Source organism: Plectropomus leopardus, chromosome 4, assembly GCF_026936395.1.
Source record: "Plectropomus leopardus strain MGB_pleo_1.0 chromosome 4, ASM2693639v1, whole genome shotgun sequence".
NCBI lineage: Eukaryota > Metazoa > Chordata > Actinopteri > Perciformes > Serranidae > Plectropomus > Plectropomus leopardus.
Genome location: NC_142179.1, coordinates 27,218,142 through 27,233,146, shown reverse-complemented (window position 1 = coordinate 27,233,146; position 15,005 = coordinate 27,218,142). Strand labels below are relative to the sequence as shown.

General features: G+C 39.5%; 1 protein-coding gene across 1 annotated transcript in view; it reads right to left on the bottom strand.

Annotated features, from left to right (window-relative positions):
* Positions 1 to 402: 402 nt before the first annotated feature.
* Positions 403 to 15,005, bottom strand: part of slc33a2 (solute carrier family 33 member 2) — a 29,760-nt gene continuing 15,157 nt past the window's right edge. Inside the window, exons 4-6 of the mRNA XM_042487478.2 lie at positions 9,165 to 9,265; positions 6,486 to 6,595; positions 403 to 3,235 (exon numbers count right to left, since the gene is read on the bottom strand). Of these exons, the coding sequence (XP_042343412.1) occupies positions 3,029 to 3,235; positions 6,486 to 6,595; positions 9,165 to 9,265 (418 nt within the window). The 3' untranslated portion in view covers positions 403 to 3,028. The remainder of the gene's footprint in view (positions 3,236 to 6,485; positions 6,596 to 9,164; positions 9,266 to 15,005) is intronic.

The following is a 15,005-nucleotide window of genomic DNA, read 5'->3' as shown; positions in this document are numbered from 1 at the left end:
ATAAGCCTCTCTCCACAAACCCTCCCTCTTTATCCCTGCGTCGCCTATCCCGCTACACAAACAGTACGCCCAGATAATGAGTCCGGGTGAGAAAGTGTAAAGTGGAGGTGTATTGAGGGGCCATGTAAGCTGGCCTAATCCTCCTTCACTGCATTTGTTGTGTCATTAGAGCTGTAAGGGTTGTGGATCCTGTGACACGGGCCCTATTCACTCCCATAGCCCTCAGCCAGGGCACTGCGGAGAGCCAGTGTTGTGTTCAGAGCCGCTATAAGCCACGCCGGATTTTCAAAGGTGGGAATGTCCTCATAGACCACACAGGACCTCTCCCCCGAGGACAGAAAGTGTGGTAAAATCTGTGAGAGGAGGTAAATACCAGAGGTCACACAAACAAACAACACACGCTAAGATTCACTCAGCAGCTTTATTTTTTGTGCAAATCTCATGACAGAGGACCTGGCTACATGGATGAATCAGAAATGGTGTGATATGGCATTCCTGTAGTTATGATGTAGGTGAAAGCAAGTTTATTTTGGTTGAAATTACGGAGATTACTGTCTTTATATAAACCAATCCGTACTTGTTTTACGTGCCTGTCTCCTTTCAACATAATTCTTAATTTTAGCACCTCTTCCTAACGAGATGCAATGCCAACAAGTGGACATTGCTGTAGTTTTTCCCAATGAAATGAAAAAAAAGCTCGACTTGGCTCTATTTTTGCAACGTTTCTCATCTTGCTCCACCTCAACTTATTTTTATTGACTAAAAGCGACACTGGCGCCCTGAAGTCCTTGACGTTTCCGTTTCCATCCCAGTCAGCAGTCAACATGGATAAAAAGTCATTTCATCAAGCACAGATTCTTAAGAGAGAAATTCAGAGAAAGAAATCCATTGTACCTGATGTCATACCTCCAGGTCATAGCTAGCTTGCCACCAAATGGAGGGAAGACTTATTAATTTGGTTTCTCAACAGCCAATATTGCAAGGCAAACACTCACGACTAGCTCAAAAACCAGAACAGTTTATGGCTTGATATCACCTAGCAGCTGGGATACAATGTAGTTTATATGCACTTGCTAATGTTTTAAGTTGGGCATGGCATCAAATTTGGGGTCTGATTAATTTATGTATTGTGCAGTCAGCATTGACCCTATGGAATTTCTCTCTCTGGCTCACAGACTGTAGATATAGATGGACGACATGACAGTTCCCCTGCAGCCCCCTGATGGCTTACTGCAGTTTAGGTCATAAAGCCCGCCCCCTCAATGTTAGTGGATTGGACATCAAACTTGTACATGTCAAATTATTTTTTCCCAAAGATGGTTTCTGTCATTTAAGGTTGTTTTTTGTTACTTTGATCTATATCAAAGTCAAGTTTCAGACAGTTTTTTGATGCTATAAAAAGGGGCTTTGTCATCATGATTGACAGCTGTGCATCCCAATCGGTCTGCTTAAGAACAATTAGGCTACTTGCAACTGGCGGCTGTTAGACTTAAAATTTGTTTGTGGACTTCCAGTATTCCAACACTGCAATTTCACTTTGCACTGGTCAGAAACGGTTTGAATAAATATTCTTTCCAAGGTTAAGAAGTGGCATATCTGATATTATCCACAGCAGGAAAGCCATGAATAATAACTTAAATATCTACTCATTTGCAGAGGAATAAATTAGGTTGCAAAAACAATCTAATCCACTCTTCATGCTGCAACATCGATCAAAGAATATGTAGACAATTTTTTGTACTCCATCTGCTAGCATTTGCCTGCTCGCTGTATGTTAGGAAGAGGTCTAAGATTTAATTTCTAGGAATACATTCACCTACAGTACAGAGCCTGATGAAAAGAAAACATTCTGTGCTGCTTTCATTCATATTTTTAGCCTGGAGAATTATTCTATATAGCGTACAGTACCATGGAGCATTACAATATATTTTATAGTACATATTATTAATATTTTCTAAACATAGAACACAAAAGTGACTGCAGTTTGCCAGTGGTATTGGTCTTTTAGGTTTTATCAAGTTATTCAAAGAGTTTATTGATGCGTCTCATTCTTTGAAAAACGAAGACAAGATGGCACCATGCAGTGTGTAAGGCTGACATTTCGCGCAAGGCGAAAGCAGTCACCCATTTGGGATTTTACTCTGAAAATCTGTGGTAACTTAAACAGAATAAATGCTCCCTATTCAACAGCTAAACTGCATTGTTATTCTCTTCCTAAAAGGAAACAGCTGCACTAACTGCAAACCTACTTTGGCTAACTGTTGTGGCTAATAGGTAACATATAATGTATGTGCTGTAACTATTCATCGTGAACAAGGGTTTGCTCTACTTGGTGCAGCTACTGTACATTCGCCTCCTGTGTATCGTACCATACAGCGCTGATACGAGGTAGTAGAGATTCATTTGTTTAGAACTGTAAACCATACAACTTGGGAGAATGACGAATATATTCACATACAGTACAACATGATAGAACGAGCGTCACAGAGTAGCAATATTGCTTTTGGCTACAGCTCTTATTGCTGGCTTATCAAATCAGAAAAATGGCTCAGATGACTAAAAAAAAGCTTAGATTATATTTCCTAAAGTACTTCTTAACTCTCCACAGTTTGACTGTGCATCACTGCCGGTTCTGCTCATCCTTACCTATGTGTTATCTGCAAGTTTCCTCACCCTACTATAAATATTAAGACTTTTCCAGACATGGTCAAATGCAAAATAAATAAATCATAAGGCCAGTTTTGCCAGTGAAATGACAATTGTGCAATTTGAAAAGACAAACTAAAAAAATAAAAGCACACTCTGTAAAAGAGTAATTTACCGCATGGCTGATTTCTCCTTAAAAATGGCAGAACAAGAACTCATTCAAGATCTTTTAGACGAAAATGATTTGCTGAAGTTGTGAGTGTTATATTTATCGGGATTCAAAGACTTTTGAGGTGTCTGAATACTGGTTGTCAAGTTATTTCAAAACATTTCAAGCACCTGCCAACGCCCCGTGTAAGGACCTATCGCCCCGATGCTGATCTCACTTGGGCTGTTCTTTGAGCTGGTGTTCCCTGAGAGCACCAGTGAAGGTAGCCGTCCACACATGCAGGGCCGTCCCAGCGGAGAGGGTGAGGAAGAAGAGGAAGGCAACTTGGAAACCAAACCAATCCACCACGCCTCCAGCCAGAGCGCTGAATGTCAGCTTCCCCAGCACCTCCAGAGTCGCCAAGAAACTGTAGTGGGTCGCCTGACGGAGAGAGGAAAAGCGGGGAGGTGAAATGTGGGGGAGAGAGGAGCAGGAATGATGAGAAAAGAGAAAGAGTGGGAGGTAAAGAAGAGAGAGGTGAAAGGACAAGGGAGAAGGAGAGGGTTTGGAAAATAAAGGCACATTGTAAGTTAACAGAGGGAGTAGCTGGGAAAGTAGAGAGGCAACACTTTATCCTATCAAATTATCAGTTTTTAATCCTGGAATACAGAATAATTTGCAACAACAGACTGTGTGATTTTCAGGAAAAACCACCGCAAAGAGAAACGATATGAGAGAGAGAGAGAGAGAGAGAGAGGGAAACAAAAGATGGAAGCCTGAAAGAGAAAGCGTGAGATCATGGCCTGAGACGATGGATGGAGGCCAAACGAAGACGAGTATCTGATCTCGGCCTTGAGGCTTTCAAGATGGAGAGAGGGACAGAGATTACCTAATCTCTCCAAACCTCCTCTCTCTGCGCTGAGAGCAGGCATTCAGGTGAGGCAGGTAAAATAAAATGAAAAAAATGAAATAGTTAACCTTCAGTTGGATGTTTTGATGGCTCAAATGTGTGAAGAAAAACAAGTGTGAGCATTGTAATCCTTTGCTGGTGTACAGTATATCCACAAATCATAACACATGCTTCTTTTGCAGGAATAAAAATGTTTGTTTTGCTATGCACTATTTATATTGTTAATTCAGAGACAAGCTGCAACGATTAGTCAAATAATTTAGAGTAGAAAAAAAGCAGAGTGTTTTGAAAATCAGTTAATCATCATTTCTTAAGCAAAAAAAAAAAAAACTGGTTCCAGCTCACGGTGTAAGAAAATACTTAGACACTTGAGTATTGCAAATTACGTCTTGTGATACATCACTTCTTAGCACCGCTGTGATAATTTATGAATAATAGCTTACATGCAATGATTTGTGGCAGTGGTGATTTTGTGTTGTGCTTTAAAGCCCCGATGGCGAGATAGCAGAGCTGTAATCTATCTGACATCATTTGATCTTCCACAGCAATGTAACAACATATGCTAGTGTGTTACAGGGAGTGTGATACAATAAATACAAATGTAGATCCCAGTGCTCTGAGTTTATAACTCAGATTTTATGAATATGTTGGCGCAGTTTTCCTAAAATTCCCTATCCCCTTGCTTACAGTACCATAATATATGGCAATATAGTGAATCTCGTGCCTGTATTGTGACTCATATCGTATTGCCAGATTCTTTCCAATACACAGCTGAAATTCCAGCTCTACAATGTGATAATTTGCTGCTGTTCTTTCCTTTACATTCTTGTTAACTGAGTATGTTTTAATTTTATACTGAGACAAAAAATAATTATTTTCTTTTATTTTCTGACATTTTGTAGTCTCAACGAACGATGACTTGCAGCTCTAAATTCCCCCATAATATATATATGAACTGAACCATGCTGATGATTTTGTAACATTTTCATCTATAAACGCTCACATAAATGTCTACGACATAACTCCAAATTCAAAACTGTTTGAGGCTTCAAAGCTTCTTTATAAAGGTGAAATTCAAATTTGCAGCTTTTTTTTTTGAACGTCTATTCATCTATTTACTCGTGTGATTTATGCACAGTTACAGCTAAAATTAGGCAACACTAATATTTTTAGTTTTATTTTTGTTGGCATTGAGCCTTTCAAAAAACATTTACTCTCCTGCTTGCAGCACGCAAAGGGAGGCATTCAACTGTATGAACATGGCAATCTAGCAGCACCATAAAATACATTTATTCATTAAAGGAAGTTGATTTGATTCAAAAAAGAATAATTTATTTAATTGGATGAATCACTTTATTCAAACTGAGGATTTTGTTCAAGGACTTGAATTTTTTTATGTTATTTTATTATTTAATTTTTTTTTAGGGTGATGACATCATAAAATATGACAATAGACATTTGGAGCGTAATTGGAATTTTAAAAAATAATATAAGTTTTGAATGTAAAAAAAACACACACATACACACACACACACTCACATTTGGAACAACCCTACTCGAAATTGGCTTTGTTTTCTACCATTTCTATTGACCACCATCATGACGGTCAATACAGTAGAAAAGAAAGACTGAAAATGAGTTGATATCAGCTCGATGAGAGTTGAGGAAGTAGTGGTGAGTTCAGACTATCTGAGCGCTAACTGTGGTCAGTACACTGAGGTAGAGAGCGCTGAGAGGCTGTGTGACCACAGCTAAGTGGAGTGCCTTTATTCTGAGCAACTTGTTTAACAGATTGGGTTTCTTTCTCCTGGGGATCGTTAACAAGCACTCACACTATCAGCTTTCTGTCACTGGATAGCACTACCTTCAATAACACACACACACATGTACACACAACGAGCACAGGAGAGCTCATGCTCCCCCCTCCTGTGTGCGCACATACACACTGATTCACACTCCGACACACTAACAGGCAAACAGTATACTGTATGTGTCATGAGAACCTCTCAAATTAACCGTGGTTCTCATCATCACAGGTTGTGATTGGTTCTCTCCTGTTATTTATTTTATTAGACACCAGATCCTGATATTTGTGTTACAGCCTGTGATTTGTCTCCCCTTTCTTCTCCACTTTGAGAGTGACAGCAATTTAAATGATAATTTGTCACCTTCAGAGATTGACTGAGTGATGTCTAAATGGTTGCGCGAGCAGCGATCACCTCCAGGCAACGATGGCCCAGTTACGATGGGGACAAAAGGAGTTATGTCAAAGAGGAGAAAATGGGAAAGGAGAGGAAAAAGTCAGAGAGCATTTAAAGGACTACAGCATGACAAAGAAACAGAGTGAGGTGGTGAGAGGGACAATGCCAGTGAGTGGGGGGTGAGGGACAGAGAGAAAAGAAACGAGCAATGAATAGAAACTGGGTCTGAGATTTTCCAGGTGGAAACAGCTGATGAAAACTGACAGGTATAGGTGACGGTAGGTGTGGTAATGTATGCTGAGGATTTCCATCTCTGGCTTTTGACATCCAAAGGAAATGACCTACAATTACATAATGGCACAATTAAACCATGACAGAGGAGAGGAAATAAGGGAAGGAAGGAGAAAAGAGAAGAAAAGTTTGCTTCGTCTTTTTACACCGCAGGAGATGACCTAACACCAAAGAATGAGACAATTAATACTAAAAAAAATAACGAAAAGAGAGAAAGAAAATTACATAACGGCAGTCTGGGTCTTTAGAATAAGGCTGCTGACAGGTATGAATAAAGTCTGCGTTTTACCTGAATGCTTTCCTCGGCCCTCTGAGTGCAATGCATCATGGTAGTGAAGGTGAGCGTGGTGATGAGCCCACCCAAGAAGTGCTGAACACTCATGCTCAGGACGGCCATACCTGAGGGAGCAAACACACACGAGTAAAATCAAGCAAAAAAATCAAGATAAGTTTATCTGAAAAAGGCAGAAAACTAGCAGTTTTACACTGCTGTCTGCTCTGCTACTCTCACTATACTATTCTATGTAGAAGTCAAAGTATGGAGACAAAGCAGCGAGAAACAGTAAGCTGCTAAAGTGTCTCCTCTCCGTTCTCCCACCACCGTCACACACCACCCCCCCCTCGTCCCCAAAACACATGTAGTGTATCCTCTGAGGGGAAGTGGCAGAGCGGTGTTAGTGGGGAAACACAGAGGAACCACAGAGCCTATCTGTCTCTGCTCCCGCTAACACTGAATTATTCACTCAAGCCGCCAGAGTTTTTCCCGAATAAGACTCTTCAGTCAGCGACACAAGACTGTTGGAGTCACACAGATACACCGACTGATCAGACTGGAAGTGGGAAGCGGAGGGTTATCATGTAATATTGAAAAATCTGAAACTGAATGTTTTTTATTTTTTTTGGTTGAGTTTTCCTGAAATCTTTGTTCTGGGTTTAAAGGAGGGGGAGAGGGGGAGGCCTCAACTTTCAGCGTGAGAGTCTTGATAGGGGAACAGACAACTCAGACGGAGATAAATGGCGCGAATCTGAATCCCAAAAGCTTTGCGACTGGCTGTGTAACAGAATTAGATGTGTCATTCAGACATTAATAACTGAATGGCTCTCTGGAGAGAGAGAGAGAGAGACAGAGACAGAGAGAGAGACAGAGACAGAGCGAGCACCTGTCTGTCAGTGTCCTCGGCATCACTCTCTCTTATAACACTGAACATCTGGCTCAAACACTTGCTGCAGGTCAGTGGTTCAAAACCTTTTTCTGATGTGAAGCTGTGTCCGACAATTTTTGTAACAATCCAACATTCACATAGCGATTGGCCAGATGTGCGAAGGTGAGAGAGTAAGCAGTATATAAACTTCTCTCCAGCTAGTTTTTCATGCTTTAAATAAATATTTCTGTCGATTTTTGCATGTACAAATAAGTGCAACATGATGAATGCCTTCCTGGAGAGACTGTCTCAAAGAGTGCATTGTAATCCCCATATGTATTTAACAAGTGCCGCGTCTCTTACCTTTTGACAGTTGCAAATAAAGTTCATGTCAAATCAAATCCGCCGCCTATAAGATGAAGCGATTTCTCCTTGTGTCCCCTCATCACAGGTTTGAAAATGTCTACATGATCTGTGAGAAACTCAACAAAGCCTGATTTCTGCCTCTGTGACAATTTGATTCATTTTGGAGCGATGAAGAGATAAAACTTTTCTAAAGAAAACAACTAAGTGTGAAAGAAAAAAAACTCACCATTTTATATAATAGAAATATGTTCTTCTGTTATTTTTCCTGTTTCATTATTTATCCTTCACCACCTTTAAAAGTTTGAAAACTTCTGTTAAAAGCTTCAGGTCACTCAACCAAAGACCAGACAAGGAAAGGCGCCAGTTATTCTACTGACAGTTTTACAGCTTTCCCTACGAAGTGAAGCATCTATAGGAAAACTGCGCTGTACAAACATTGTCGAGCTTTAATATGCAGTTACATACCTGCCAGCCAGGCTGAAAGAAATCAGGCGACATTAGAAAAATTGGACAACACACACCTTATGTCACTAACATCCAGGGGCTGAACACACTAACAAAAACACCACAATACAATAGCAGAGTAGTTACAGTGTAGTTTGTGTTGAGATTGTCAGAGGTGTTGGCTCAACTTAAGGCTCATTTTTTAAAATGCAGTTTGTTGTATTGTTGAGTGTGTTTCAGTCACTGTTGTGTAAGTGTTGAAAGTGCCTCTTCAAATGCAGTTTTGCTGTGCTTGGTCAACAATTCATGTAACACGTGTATATTGGCAGGCCTTCCCTGACCGTCGAAAACCAATTCTGGAGGGGTACCTAGTGTGACATACTTCTGATGTGTAGGGCCACTGAGCAGGCATCGGTATTAGGGAGTTGGGAGTGCAAATGTGTTATGTATGGCATTATTAGACTTTTTTTAATTCACCACATTACATGAGTCTGTAGTGTTTATGAATAAGGAGCATACTTAAACGGAAACCTTTAAACAATGTGACTGAGTTGAATAAACAGTTCTCACTCTTAACTAATATATCCCATTTCTAATTAGAAGCTCGTGAAGTTCAATCAGTGTGACAGTTTGTCATACTCTCACTTCATACATCTGCAGCCTAAAGGCCTGTATTTACATGTACTGCATGTTAATAACTTTATATTCTGTGTTTATTCAAGAAACTAGCAGGTCAAATGAGAACTGTGTGCGTATGGGATCAATATCTGGGAAGCTTAAATATGCGAATCAACAGACTTCAGTAAACAGCATGTGGTGTGCTTATACACTATTAATGGAGAAGATTAAAAGACTAACAGGGTCACTCAAACTTCTTCAATGAGTGATTAAACACTTGGATAGAAAGTTTTATTTTCTTCCTTTCTCCTTTCATCACCTTCTTGCATCATATACTGGACTATATAGGATCACTGCAATTGGTAGAATTTGAGTCTGTATTTCAGTCTGTGTCTCACCTTTCATAAGCGGTGATGGTTCCAGTACTGTGAGTAGTGAGCTCTGGAAGACCATGCTGATGGTTCGCAAAACAAACACACGTCGCATCAGAGCCCCGATGCTGAGGAGAGAGCAGCAAACAAGCCAAGTATCAGAGAGATGTTCAGCAGCTTTCATATTTGAGTGTTATTGATGAGCACTGTGACATGTGGAGACAGTGGCTCAAGGCTGTTACCATTACATTTGGAGACATCCCTCTCATGTCACACACAATTACACACACACACACACACACACACACACACACACACACACACACACACACGTATGCGCACACACATTAACATGCACGTGCTTAAGTAAACAAGTCCCCAGACACTAATTGATTCCCTGTTAGCGCAAGAAAATCATCCCCCTGTGGGTTTGGTTCATGACGTAATCAATAACCTAAGGAGATCCCCAGCATGAGGAGGATAATTAATCACTGTTAACACACACGCACACACACAAACACATACAAACATGCGCTCACACTGTTGTGTGACATCAGGGATTAGTGATGCCAATCACTCAGAGGACGCCTGCCACTCAAAGGACTGTGTGTGTGTTTGTTTATGTTTTTTTGCATGTAATTATTTATGTGTAAAAAAAAAAAGGCAGTGAGGAAGAAGGAGCCTGTCGCACAAAGCAGGATATCTGATTTAACAGTTTCGGTCCATGATTGAGATTTTAACATCCATGTTTTTCTCAGCTAAGTTTACAATTTAATTTGATTACCCTAAGAGGTAACCAAACACTGATTCGACACACTTGTTTTGTCTCGAGAGCGTAAACCTGATGAAATCCAGCATGCCCTGGTCGACCTTGGTTACTGTTTGGCTGTTTACCTTTTGATTCACTGTTGATGAGTTTTGTCAGAGTTGTGAATAACAAGCTTCCTTCGATATACCTGAAAAGTCTTTTCACATGTCTGACCATATTTTTGCTATTTGATTACAGTTTGTGTTTCCCTATAACTGTTACCTTCCTGTGGCTTTTTTTAAGTATGTAGTACAACATGGATGACTTCTGAATGTGTTCATTTATTTAGTGGACAGAAGATATGGGACAAGAAATAAGGAGAGGGCAGCTGAAATGCAACAAAGGTATTTGACCACACTCAAACCAGGTACATTAGTATTGTCTAGGGCTTTTTTTGTGATTGATTAATTTGCTTTTTATTTTCCCAATCGATGGTTCAATCTAGAAAACATCAGATAACTACAGAAGCCCTAAGAGGCAAGTGAGAGAAAAACAAGAGAAATTAGAGATTCAAATTGTTTTCTTTCCTGTGTTTATGACTTAAAAACAGGTGGAAAAAAAATGTAATCTCAATCACAATGCCAATCATAGTTTCCTAGAACCCAAGGGGGCGTCTTCAAATGTTTTGTTATGTCTGACCAACAGGATCCTATACCTTAAAATCTGTAGACATTGTGTAACATTGTAAATAGTTTTTCGAGTTGTGAACAAAAGCTTTCCTGTCTGTATTCATTTTTTTTATTAAGAGAAGGAAAATATCATTTAAGTGGGTTGTTTAATTTTGAAACATGTACAGTGAGAACCAATGTAAAATACAGATGTATTTCAGTTTTGGGAATCAAATTATGGAATGGACCCAGTGCTGAGTAGAAACTGTGCTGCTAACTGCTGATTTGTAAAAAAGCATTAGAAATGTAAAAAGAGTACACATTATATGGTAAAATGATTATAGTGTAAAAATCATTTAGAATTATAGTGTTGACTATGAGGGTTTTTTATTCTTTTTTTTCAGCTATTGACTAAGAACATTTGTGTGAAATGTTTGTTTCTCATGATGTATGTAACCGAAATAAAATTATTCATTCATTCAACCATTTAAATCCTGAAGATATTCAGTTTACAATAATGTTCCCACACTGACAAGCTTGAACCATCAAATATTTGGTGATTTTTGCTTGAAAAATGAGTAAACGATCAGTCGGTTGTCAAAATAGTTTTAAAAATGTCTGATGATTGACTAATCAACTCACTGTTGCAGCTCTAGTATTGTCAGTGTCTTTGACCACTTTATAAAAAGATACCATCCAGGTGTCAGACTGTAAACAGCAGGCATCCAAGACATGCTGTGCTAAAAAAAAACGCAAACATAGTGAGATTAAACACCAAATGAGTATCAATCTGGGGTTGGCTTTAACTTTCACTTTTGTCTGCGAGCGTATTTACAAACTATAACCAACAATTCTGCATAGTATACCTTTCATATTTGCTCCAGTGACCACGGATGAAAAAAAATAAGCCTTTTATGCTACCCCCAACAGAAAATTGTATTCACTCTCAAATACCATGATAAAATAAACTCACCTGTGTTTCAGAGTAAATAGAGCATGACAAAAAATCTGCTTATATAAGAAAAGTAGAGAACCATGACGAATGAACCTTTTTTTTCACTTAATCATAAGTAATTATGAAGAAAACCTTTTGCACATCCTACCTTAAATTCATCTTTAAATCAACTAAATTCTCTTTATTAGTTTACTTTATTTCTGTACGAGACATTGCTCTTTCTCTCTCTCTCTCTCTCTCCTCCACCCGTCTCTGTATCCTCTCCCCTCACCATCTCTCCCCCTCTGCACAGCCTTTCCTTACCTCTCTGCTGGAAAGCCAATCCTGCATCATTCACATGCTAAAGACATTCTTCTTCTCTGCTGCTCCTTTACCTCCCTTCTCAATGACAGTCTTTCATATCGCGCACTCTCAAGAGATGCTAAGGTGTGTGTGTGTGTGTGTGTGTGTGTGTGTGTGTGTGTGTGTGTGGCTGTGTGTGGGTGCATGTGTGCGTGTTTGTGTGTGTGTGTGTGAGAAAGAGAACCTGCCTGGCTGCCACCTCACACGGGCCGGGCCCAGATGAGAATAGCTATGTTCTCAGGTTGCCAGTGGCGGTTGTAAAGGGGGTCACTCACTGACCACTCAGCCGTTTCTGATGGTGGGAGGATAAACCTTCCAACTGAGCTTTTAGAGGTGGGACCATAGCCTGGTGGACAGCACTTTCTCTGTGTGTGTGTGCGTGTGTGTGCGTGTGTGTGTGTGTGTATGTGTGTGAGAGAGAGAGAGTGTGTGACAGGAAAAGGTGAGGAAAGAGAAGTGCTCATTAGGGTACATACAAGCAAAAAATATAATCTAATCTAGAACATAGTTGTTAAATCTTGGCTTTGCAGCCAGTGTGCTGATTGATCACTAAATAATTCAATATACCGAGGTACTGTCTGATTCTTTACAACAGACAAAGATTTCATGTTTTTTTTAAGTTCCAGTGTGCAGGATTTAGAGGGATAAACTGGCTAAAATGGAATATAATACATTAAATAAGACAGATTTTCTTTTCTTATAATCACCTGAAAATAAGAACCGTTGTCTTTTGATTACCTTAGAATGAGTTATTTATATCTACATAGGGAGGGGATTCATCAGTGGAGTCCGTCTGTTTTTACAGTAGCCCAGAACAGACAAACACAGGTTCTAGATAGGGCTGCACGATAATATTAACACATCATCAGTATTAGCAAATATCAGCTTTAAAATCAAACTTTGGAATGGGCAAAAATGCTGATTTCTGCCAATATGACAAACCGATTTTTTTGTTTTTTACTGACAAAGTGAATGTGGTCAATACATGAAACCCTAAGTTGAAGTTTTGGGGTTGTTTTGCTCAATGAATGAATATCACCTGCTTTGACAGGCATTGTATGTTATGTCTCCATTTGCTGGTGAGCCACCATGATAAGGGTGTACGTAATATGATGTGAATTCCACTACAGAAGAGACCTGATGATCACTAAAATTAGATGGGGGGGGGGCTTCTGATATCTGCATCGGTTATCAGCAAAATGAGTTGTTACATATTGGCATTGGATTTTTTTTTTTAACATCAAGCTACTTTATTCAGTGTTTCTACTGGTTTAAATCACCAGGTCTTTTTGTTTTGGAGAGGAAGAGACCTTTGCAGATAATTTGGCTCTTGAACAACAAACACTATAGGCTTTCTAATCGGGAGAAGTTTCAGCTAGTTATGATCAACACTAAATGCCACTAAATCCTCTTAAATCTTAAACACTACTCCTTTAAAGAATGTAAAAATAGGTGGAATAATCAAGTTCAGTTTTTCATCTGTCATACAATATTTCATACAGTGATTGCAAACTGAATTTAAACAAAGGTTGGGAAATTATTTAATGATTCAATGGCTGTTACACTTACTGACCTAACAAATGTGCTTCAATTACTGGTCAAATAAGCTGATGTATAATTTTCTTGTTCCAGTTTATTGCATCATTTGTGGGCTTAAATAGTTGACTGTTGCCTTGAGTTAAATGCTTTTAAAGGAATAAAAAGACATATTCTCACACATTCTTTCCCAATACAGACACAGACACCTTCACTCATGGCAGAAACCGTAACCAGTAAAAGCTGAAATACTAACTATTAACACTCCTAAGACCGATGACTCTAAATGGCTTTTAGAGTGTGTCTGACTCCCAGAGAATTTCAGAGGAGATGAAGTCATTTAGACTGTTTTCTTTCTTTGTCAGTGTGCAAACATTTTGCTGCCTTTACAAGTGAGACAGAGAGAAGAGTGAAAGATCAAAAGGCCAAAGTGTGGCAGTGACATCTTTTGAAAGTGCTTTTCCCCTCAACAAAAACATACTGCATTTGGAGGCTTGTTCTGTGTTAGCTAGTGAAACTTTACAAGATGAGAAAACCTGGAAGCCAGCTGAACAAAAATACTGACATCGGACAGAGCGCAGAGCAGCTGACGTATGTCGACGAATAGGACAGCACATAAACACAGATACCAACACACAAGCTTATCACCACTGACTGACATACTGTATCCCAAATCCTCCTGATCCCTTAATGAAATACATTGGCTGCATCCCAAAACATTTTCTAGATGTACAAAAGGAGGGAGAAAAAAATGGTTTGTTAAGAGTACAGTAACGCCCGGTGTGAGAACTAACACACTATCCTCCATAAAGGCATTGTTGTTATTTATAGCTCTCATTACATCACACTGGCCATAGGCAGGGCTGTGCTATGATGTGATCCTAGTGTACGCAGACGTAAAGCCTTATGCAACGATGGTCCAGCACAAATGGCACAGTGTCGATGTGCTGAAGGGGAAAAACTGCAAAGGTTTACATACAATCGGATTACAAATATTTGCTATAAAAATTTCTCTTCATGCATTCTCATCATCAGTATTATAATTATGCATCAACTGACTTTTTAACACTGTATTTTAAAAAATAGCACATTTAAGGAGAATACCAGAGTTTAAAAAGGGTCATTACATCTAATCACTATAATCAAACTAATCGAACACACTGACACGCAGCCATTTTGTTATATTAATCAGAAAGTCTAACATCTCAGTATCTGTCTGTAAATCTGAGAATTAAATTCCACCAGAGTTGCACGTTGTTTCTGTGATCAAACCCTGAGGGGTGTGTACGTGTGTTTGAGTGTATGTGCACGCATGAGTGTGTGTGATGGATTTGCTGCTCATGCTGTTCTCACACCACACACCAGACACAGGGGGTCCCTGAGCTCTCAAACAAGGCTATGTTTACTTAAATTACTGTACACACACATTCAGACAGGCAGAAACACACACACAAGAGCCTATGAAGAGTGATAAAAAAAATAAATCTGGAAGAACGGGCCCAGAGTGAGGAGGACGAGATAAAGGAGAGGGAAGAAAGCTGCAGGAAAGAAGGAGTCAGTGTACACAAAAAGCTTGGAGGAGGAGGAAGAAGAAGAGGAGCAGGATGAGGAGGAAGATG